This window comes from Papilio machaon, chromosome 3 (assembly GCF_912999745.1).
Source record: "Papilio machaon chromosome 3, ilPapMach1.1, whole genome shotgun sequence".
Lineage (NCBI taxonomy): Eukaryota > Metazoa > Arthropoda > Insecta > Lepidoptera > Papilionidae > Papilio > Papilio machaon.
In genome coordinates, this window is record NC_059988.1 from 1,031,297 (window position 1) to 1,041,315 (window position 10,019).

Here is a 10,019-nt window from a genome sequence, read left to right on the forward strand (position 1 = left end):
TATAAAGACATAAATAAGACAAATAAAGAAAAGGACTTTCCTATTTGATATGTGTGTACTTCAATTCAAAAACTAATTTAGAATGCAGCAGATAACCACTTATCCTTTAAACAATGAAATAATTATCAAAATCGGTATACAAATTGAAAATTAACGAACTAATACATCGTAGCGTGCCTTTAATTTTGTCCAGCCGCGCGCCGCACTAGCATTTTTCGAATGCGCGTAGTTTTTAATTATTTAATATCTCCCAAACTATTGATCAGAATTACATAGTTTAAAGGCTAATGTAATCTGCATTTATTACTCTAGCCATCAAACATATTTATTTGGATAAGGATTCATATCGAATGTAATATAATAGCGCCGTAAGCTTACGACGCTGTTTTTCGTGTGCATTTTAATCGAAGTTTGTTCACAATAACATGGTTTTTGTGAGACATCCATAGATGATAGATATATGCCACCGAAGACTTTTATTTAGCAAATTTAAGGATCTATAATTACTCCATACTTATTTTTATGTAAGTCATATAGTTTGACCTACGTAAGCCCAGAAAGCAAAATTGTGCTTTTCGTGTAGCATTTTTCGTTTCCGCGTAATTTTATTCTTACGATATCTCCTAAACTATGAGACAGAATGATATAGTTTCAATTGCAAATATAATCTACATTAAATTCTCTTGATAATGAACATGTTTATTTACATAAGGGTTAATACTGAACTCGAATAATAGCGTCGGAAATAGGGCATGAATTTAATTGATATTTCTGAAGAAAAAAATGGTTATTGTGAGAAAACTATAAAAGATAGATATATGCTATCGCTGACTTTTATTTAGCACATTTAAAGAGCTACAATTCGCCATACATCATTTTTATGTAGGTCCTATAGTTTAGCCTACGTAAGCGCTGAAAGCAAAAATGTCCCTAATCTTCACAACAAATTTTGGAGCTATATTCAAAATCTACTAGTCTTCTAGTTATTTAAAAAAAAAAACAAAAAAATGGGACCCACCTGCAAGCACTTCCTTTCGATTAAAATATTTTTCATCAAAATCGGACCACCAGGGGCGGAGTTTCGCGGTAACACACATAAAAAAAAAAAAAAATACAGTCGAATTGATAACCTCCTTCTTTTTGAAGTCGGCTAAAAATAGTTCGATTTATTTTTATTTAGCAGTGGTGATATTTTAACAGACTAGAAAGTTGTTTATTTTTTTAGTTAGTCAATGCAAATTACGTTTTATTATTCCCATGTCTATAAACTAAAATGTGCTGTTATACTTTCTATTTTTGACTTGCATATCTTTGTAATAGCGTCTTTCTATGTTTAATTTAATATAATATAATATCCAGGATTAGTGAAGTAAAATTAATTTTCATCATTTCATTTCGGGCTTTCTCCAATATGCGGTACAGTTCCGGTCCATGTTATCTTCGCATCTTGCCATCTGAAAATTAATGAATAGCAGTTCAAATAGAGCGTCGGGGCTCAGGGGTTAAAGACTTGACTCGTAATCTGCAAGTCCTGGATTCGAATCCTGCCATGAACCATTGTGTTTTTCGATTTACATATGTACATTCGACATTCATGCGGTGAAGGAATGGTATACAAGAAGTACCAGCAACAACAGAACCTCGTCAACAGCTCTTAAGAGCTGTGAACAAATAACCTCGTGGATTGCACCGCGTGACACTGGTAGAAAGAGAAGAGTCAAAGAAAAAGAAGCTTATAATCTTACTTGGTATGAATAAGTTTCTCCAAAGGAGTTGCGCTGATGTCATCAGAGCGTAGACTGCCAGCGACGTCCTCGTGGCTTCTAGTGTCAACGTTGAGGACCACGTGGCATCCACCGCACGTGTAGTAATGGATGTCGAACCTTGATAACAAGATATCAAAAGACAAGTGTCTTTTAGTGAGATTTTAATCAGCTTCGAATTATAATATTGAGGATTTTGATACATCAGCTTGTGATCATTGCACTCAAATTACATTTGAAATTATTATTTATTAATCCTAGTTGCATCTTGTATTCTTCTTTCATATCCGACTGCTTACTGTCTATCAAATAGAGCTTAAACAAGTAATGCTAGTTTAGTAAATGTCCATTTACCCGACTCGCGAAGACATCTAAGTCATACAGTATGTTGTCTAAAATATGTTCATATCATAACCATTTCACGTGTGTATTAACTACTATTTCTTACCGACGTTCAGCATGATAATTCCTGAGTAATTCTCGATTTGTATTAAACAATACACCGTAATGCCCAGAGCAGCAGGTCACCTGAAAACGATTTAAAATAAATCAATTTCTCTATCTCCTTAAATATGCAAACAGTATCGGATAGACGAAGTTTCACTTAGACCTTTCCGTCCTATAGTAAATATTAATGAAGCTCGAACAGAAACCACATCGCTCACAAAAATATTTGCAATTAATATATTTTCGGAACCCTTTTATCTATCGTTGGTATCAGGTAACATAAAAAATTTAATGCTTTTAGGATTTTAGGTAAAAAAGAATTATTTAGTATTAAATAGTTAATGGTAATTATGTAAATAAACACGATTACCAATTTAAAATATTCATGTAAGTCCTTGCTTGGAAATTCTTATTTATTGTTTATAAATTCTTGAATGTAAGTATCGTTATAATTTGAAATGTTATTTAGAGCTTTAGCATTTGTTGATCAGTGATTGACCTGGATTTCTTTATTAAATTAAAAGTCGTTTAAGATTACCCATATAGGTAAAGCTGGCGTTTTCAATCTGGAGCCAGGATGTTGCTTGGTAAGTTGACCAGAGCCATTGTCGTCACTTCCATACCAGACCAGCAGACCGACGAGACTGCGAAACAGTACTCCAAATTGAGGCATCGCCTGAAAGGAGACTTTATTAAGACATCTATAATTAAAGATTTTATTTTATTAATGTTATAAATGCGAATGTTTCGATGGATGGATGGATAGGTGGATGGATGGATGTTTGTTTGAAGGTATCTCTGGATTGGCACAGATGTAGAACATAGTCTGGAAGAACATATATGCTACTTAATAAGTGTTTATAAACACTGCGCGACGGAGTGGCGGCTGACAGCTATTTTATAAATAAATTGTATTTTTGTTTTTTTAGTATTTGATTTGTACCATATTCTGGCAAATAAACTGATTGATTGATAAAGTTAAAATATTTTATAATAAGGCATAGACGATTTTCTTTAGAAAATGTCTTTGTTTTGTATCATTGTAAAAAAACAATGATTGATTACATTCAAAGCTTAAGTAAAGTTGTTTTGATATTGTTTATAAAATTGAGATATACTTTATCTAATCCAATAGCCGTTTTCATACCGCACGAATAGTTCAGTTCATCTGCTCTACCACAATTTACTCTATCGTTCACTGTTTTGCGATCATTCAATTGATGTTGAAATACAGCATGGGTAGTGTCGATGTGGACATAGAACTAGAATTTGTGACTCGATCTATCGCTTTATCGGGAGACGTGTGGAATGTATTCATGACTTGGATCAGTTACACTTGAGTTCAGCAGCTTTATGATAACGCTCGATAAGTTTTAAATCGTATGTTGATTTAAATGCGATGAATTATGTTATAAAATAACCTTTTAATTTGAGATTGTAACATATTTAAAAGTTTCTCTAGCACATTAGTATTATATTATAAAAATAATGACTTTATTTTCGGAAATAAATTAATAAAAATAATAAGAATATTTGAGAAAGTAAAATGCTAAGTATGTGATATTTACTCTAATTACTAGCTTTTACCCGCGACTCCGTCTGCGCGGAATAAAAAATAGAAAACGGGGTAAAAATTATCCTATGTCCGTTTCCTGGTTCTAAGCTACCTGCCCACCAATTTTCAGTCAAATCGATTCAGCCGTTCTTGAGTTATAAATAGTGTAACTAACACGACTTTCTTTTATATATATAGATAGATAATTTTGTATATAAACGATGGTATCTAGTTCTGATCTTTTGCTATCCCTAGATTTACAGTTCTACTAGATCTAGTCTCAAATCAAAGCTACACAACTAAGGTTAAATAAGTCATGCTTACATAATGATCCTCGTCACCAACATACATAACGCCATTGTGTAGATACGGAGTAGCTCTACCAGTGAGAACCAACATTGTCACATTTATGGAACCTTCCACTTGGGTCGATACCAAATAATTTAATTTTCCATCGAGATCTTTAATAATACTGGAAAAATTAATTAAACGACTGAGTAAACTAATATTTAGAGCTTCTCGTGTAAATTTCAATAATTTTCAGAATCTTAACTAATTATTATTTACTTCGGGCTCGAAGATTCAAGTTGAAAATGATATCGATCAAATTTAAAAGCCAATTAGTTATCTTTAGAATTCGTCGAGCTTCGTTGTCCTCGATAAAACCTTTGAGATACTATTAACTTTGTGTACCAAAAGAGAACTTAATCTTTAATAACGACTATAATAATTATAAACTGCTACTTACTTCTCACATCCTCTGGATAATACAGCAGCATAAAGCATCAATAACGCACCAGCTCCTTCATCCAGTAGAAACTAAAAGAAACATATTACAATAATCTGCTTTTAGCATTTTTAATAACGTATTCAATATTAATTAAAAACAATTTAACTCACGTATGATCGTCCAGTGAAGGTGGACCCCCGACGAGTCCGAAACTAGTCGGTGCTGTCACTTGACGATCACACGTGAGTTAAGCCGTTCTTAATTAATTTATTATTATGTCTCACGAAACTTTAAATAATTTAACATACCCAATGTTGCTGGTATTAAACATTTGTCTAAATAGATCATGTCTACAATCAGTCAAAATTATATCTTGCATAGTCATATCAAGACTACTTCATAAAACCATTTCTATAGTAAGTTCTTCACGAGCATAGTCATATCTCAGTAAATGGTGGAAATACTTACCACGTACAGATAGCGCTTTATGAAGATCTGCAAATCCTCCAATTTGTTGAATTCAAATAAATGCAGCTTGAAAATAACATTATATCAAATTAAAAATAATTATTCGAAAACGATCTGAAAATTTGACATATAAATGAAAAATCTGGAATGTAGATTTTATTTTTCATATTTAGTGGAATTTCGTTATTGGATATACATTTTTTTTTCATTCACCTCGTTTAAGACTGACCTCGCGGAATAAATCCCAAAAAAATATTAAAACGGTTTTCAGTAAATGAATGAATAAAATTGTTCCTTATTTGTTTACGTTAGAAACATGTTTCTTATGTTTTCCTCGTACTGTAAATTTTGATATACCCGTTAATTAATTTTCTTTCATTAATTATTGTCTCTTGTTTATTTCATTTCATCTTCATTTAGATATATTAATTAGTAATTTAATTAATTAATTAGTATTTAACTATTTACGTACTTTTGTAATTTTTATGTCAAGTTGAATGAATATATTACATTAATATTTCACCTTTTCAGTAACACCATCCTGATAGTACTGTGCACTATGCTGCACGTATGTTTTCCCTGTAGGCAGAGCAACTGTAACCTTTGTCTCTGGTGGATTTTGTGAATTAAATCCTCCGCCGCAGCGCCAAATCACTTCACTACACGCCCGCCAAAGTGCTTCCTCCTGTCGTTCGTCTGACGGACGCAAATAGCTATTGTATGGAACAAACGAAATGTAATTTTAGCTATGTTAAAGACAAATAATTTATTTAGACCCGAAATGTACATTAATTAATAGAATCTATCTATCTATATATATAAAAATGAATTGCTGTTCGTTAGTCTCACTAAAACTCGAGGACGGCTGAACGGATTTATCTTATCTTAGTCTTGAAATGTTCGTGGAGGTCTAGGGAAGGTTTAAAAGGCGAGAAAAAATTCATATCGCTATTAAGTTTTTTTTAACTGCGCGCGGACGGAGTCGCGGGCGACAGCTAGTTAACAATAATAATTACATATACAGGATTTTCTCACTTTGATCCCTTACTGCTTATGTAATTTGGCCATTACATTTGATGATGATGATGATGATACCATTACGACGGCGATGATAATAATGCTATGTATAATAGCAATTGTAACGAAGTTATCAAAATGGATTCTTTTAAGAAAGAAATGCATACTTAATTTTATAAAGTTATCTACATAAATTCTCGTTGAGTCTTTTTTCTTATATTATAGTGCCTTATGTGGAATAGTAAAGAAAAAGTTATGTATTCCTTTGACTTCTATGCGCACTTACATATGTACCACAGAAAGAAACCGGGCTCATTTATTTTGAATAGGGCATGATTTTGAAAAGGCCGCGACGAAGCGTAAGCCATTTTCAAACTGTAGCCGCGCCTCGGGTTTTATACATAAATGTCACCAAACCATTGTGAATTTCGTCAGTTTATAATCACACTGGATACAATTAACGGTAAATTGCAAATAAAATGAATTACTGTGAGTACTCGTTGGAGTATAAAATAAAATGGTATATATTGAAATAAGTTTATTTGATAAAGTTCATGATAGAAATTTAAACCTGTTAAATTTGTCTGTTGGGACGGCGGATTATCAAATACTCATTCAGTTCGAAATTTGTGGAGTTTTAAAATATCCATTTTCATAATCTGACGGCAACATACACAGGTGTCACTAGAGACGTGCTTGCTTTTAAAATATTTAACCTTTTATATCACGAGTACGTTCACATATAAAAGTTTGTCTATTTCAAGACGTCGTTACGCATTGGGATCAAATAGTTTTTTTTTTAATTAACATTAAATGAACCTTTTACTTACATACTAGAAGATTAAAGAATTATTTATTTTAGTCTGAAGACGCAATTTTAGGAAAGATTAGGAAATTTCCACAGATTTACTTTTTATTCTTTGTGTATGTAGAAAACTTTGTAACCTTTCAGGTGGTTCCGTTGACTTGTTGTCCTTAGTCATTGGTCTAGAATCGAAGAGTAGCCACTTTATTAGATGGGCTTGTAGACCGGAGAGTAAAGATCGGGTGCTGTTACGCGGCGCGGCCAGACCGTAAGCAAGCGGCTGGTCGGGTGCTCGAAGGACCAACGGTGAATGTATCCATTCACCACGAGGCGGGCACGCGGCAGTACCGAATGTTGTCATACGAAGCTCCTACAATAAAAACTGGACTATTGTATAACTACTGAATTAAGATCAAAACAGATAAGTCAATGTGTCAATGAACAACAGTATACTTGTAATTTAAACTCAAACAGTTTGATTCAATAAATAACATTTTTAAGGTAACACTTTATACATCATCATCAGCTCACTATACGTTTCCACCGTGGGGCTCGGAGCCTACCCTAAGTTAGGGGTGACTAGGCCATAGTCAACTACTCTGGCCCAGTGGGGGTTGGTTGACTTTAAACATATCTTTAAATTTCTGAGATATGTGCAGGTTGCATAACAATGTTTTCTTTCCCCGTAAGATCGTCGGATAAATGTACATATGTAAATCTAAACTCGAAAAACACATTGGTAATGGAGGGATCGAACCCAGCACTTGCAGATTGCAAGTCAAGTGCTTAACCTCTGAGCCACCGACGTTCACACACTTTATACAGTAACTAGTATTCAAAATCGATAATAATCGACCATGGTGTATTTATAGGCTTAAGACTTGCACTTTATAGGTATTTATTCACACGAATAAAAATTACATCATTCAAGCTTTAACATTATAAAAAGAAAGTCATAATTGTCTTGACCTTGTTATAAAATAAAAGTAACAATTTAAATTCCACTACAACGCAATATATTCGATATGTATTTGCAGAACTTACGATAGCAAGCTCCTCAGTTATAGGCTTCCCGCCTGTCACAGCAGGCTTAGAAGTGGAGAGAAATTTATTTCTTGCATACAACACTCGCTCTGCAAATAGAGTGTTATTTATTAGTTCTATGTATTAGCATACATTTGAATATTCACGAGTACAGAGGTACGTGAAATAGAAACACAATATTTATATGAAAATACTTGTATTCAGTCATAATTACTAACTAGGTCGTTGTTAAATAATCTTGGAAAATTAATAAAGTCAGTTGATATTAAAGATTAGATTGAAAAAGTAACCGTAAAACTCTTCTTGTGATGTTCCTAAAACATTTTTTCTTAACATCTTGTTAACCTATTAAGAATAGTTTGTTGGAGTAAATCAAGACAAAGCATTTAAATTGTTCCGAATATAATTATAAAACAACATTTTCCTGAGTAACAGTCACTCTAGAAAATTTCTTTAGCAAAAGAAATGATAGTATATTTGGGAATAAAGAAGTCACAATAATGTGTTCAACTGTCTTTGAAGTAACAGTAAGATGCACTGAAATTGATTAGTTACAATATTCATTAAAACTTTAAAAGGAAAACCGTTTACTCTTGCACATTTACTAACGTTCAACAATCGAAGACGCCATATGGAAATGTTGTAAATTGATTTCAAACAAATAAATCGAACCTCCTTCCAATGCCAAGATCACAATCAGAATATGACATTTCCTTGTGGCGATGTGAATAGCATTCGTAGTAATTGTGTTCGTGTCTCACGCTTTCAACGTCAGGTGTCTATTGCTGGTGCATTTCATACATGCAAACTTGGATTAAATATGTTTAACTAGCTATCACCAGCTGCTCCGTCCGCGCAGAATTAAAAACAAAACTTAATCAGTATCACATATTCTTCCTGACTATGTTCTACATCTATGCAAATAGATCCGTTCAGTGGTTCTGGAGATACCAGATAGAATAAGAAAGAAAAGATAGAATGTCATATTTTACTTCATAATTTGTAGATATCCTATGGACTGGGAAGCTCATAAGAACACTACTGTTTTTTTTTTTTCATGATTACAATTTATGGATAACTAGACCTTGTCCCTGCTTATAAGATAAAATTGAAGTCTTTTGATTGACTCCACCTTCAGAGCAAGGAATCTAGAGGCATGTAACATTCTCTATTATGTAAGAATATTTGTTATAGTATTAATAAGTTACGACCCGCCTAATAAAATGAAAAAGAAGCTAAGTGGCGAGATGTTATCGACATTTTATAAGTAAAGGCTCTGAAGAGTGAGATTTATTAAAGTCGTCTTGATAGGGGCCGACCTTGTTAAGATAGTCCTTTCGAGCTCTATTGACAAGTTGGATCAAAACGGTCTTTGAGAAAACGAATGTAATAGATTATTTTAAATGGTTTAAAAATATTTGAATTATAGTTAATGTCTAACGTTGCATTGAAGTGTACATACCTTCTACGTACGCTGGAGGACGCTCCTGATTTTCGCGCAACATATTGCAATTTTCTCAAAATTCGGTTGATAAAAACTTTTGCGCTGAACTGTACACGAAGAGGATAAAGTTCTATGTATATTGTGAAAACTTAAATTTGAACTTGGAGCTGATAGAATATCGAATAGCGTTGCAACACGTCAAACCGTTGTAAGGTGTAAACTCAAAATGATTGCAATTTCAGGTGTTTACTATAGTGACCGTGAAATCTTGTTTATTGCACATGTGCATTTGAGCACGAACGCTTTTAGTGGAAATACGGGAGCGTCAAAACAAACACGACAGCCCAACTGATTGGTAGTTAATGAGACGAAACGCTGTTAATGAGTTTTTGAAATTAACCAACCAAAAGTATTGAAAAGGTCGAGCTTATTGTCAGCTTCTTTCCATCTAATATTTTTCAATTATCGAATTCGTAATTAGAAAAGACAAAAAAAATGTAACGTCAATTTATGGTACAAAAACTAAAATTTGCGTAGAGTAATTTCAACAAAATAAACCCTGTACAATATTTACTAAAGTCAGAATTAGTTTCGAATATCTGACAGATAAAGGTGCAATTATTGGAATGAAAGCTACGCATGAGAATCAATAATTTAGGATGAATTTTTTTTCTCATTGACCAATGATCTCGTAAGAAGGAGGAAGCCGCTAGATGCGGTTCTGTAAGGATGGCGTCCGTGGGTCC

At 33.2% G+C, this 10,019-nt stretch overlaps 1 protein-coding gene across 1 annotated transcript; it reads right to left on the reverse strand.

Moving 5' to 3' along the window:
* Positions 1-1,390: 1,390 nt before the first annotated feature.
* Positions 1,391-9,334, reverse strand: LOC106719020 (inactive ubiquitin carboxyl-terminal hydrolase MINDY-4B). The gene is made up of 11 exons (XM_045686506.1): positions 9,292-9,334; positions 7,830-7,945; positions 6,926-7,155; positions 5,487-5,676; positions 4,964-5,029; positions 4,514-4,584; positions 4,090-4,237; positions 2,749-2,886; positions 2,212-2,291; positions 1,746-1,883; positions 1,391-1,454 (listed from the first exon to the last, which is right to left on the reverse strand). The coding sequence occupies exons 1-11, from the start codon at positions 9,332-9,334 to the stop codon at positions 1,391-1,393; spliced, it is 1,284 nt and encodes a 427-aa protein (XP_045542462.1).
* Positions 9,335-10,019: the final 685 nt, after the last annotated feature.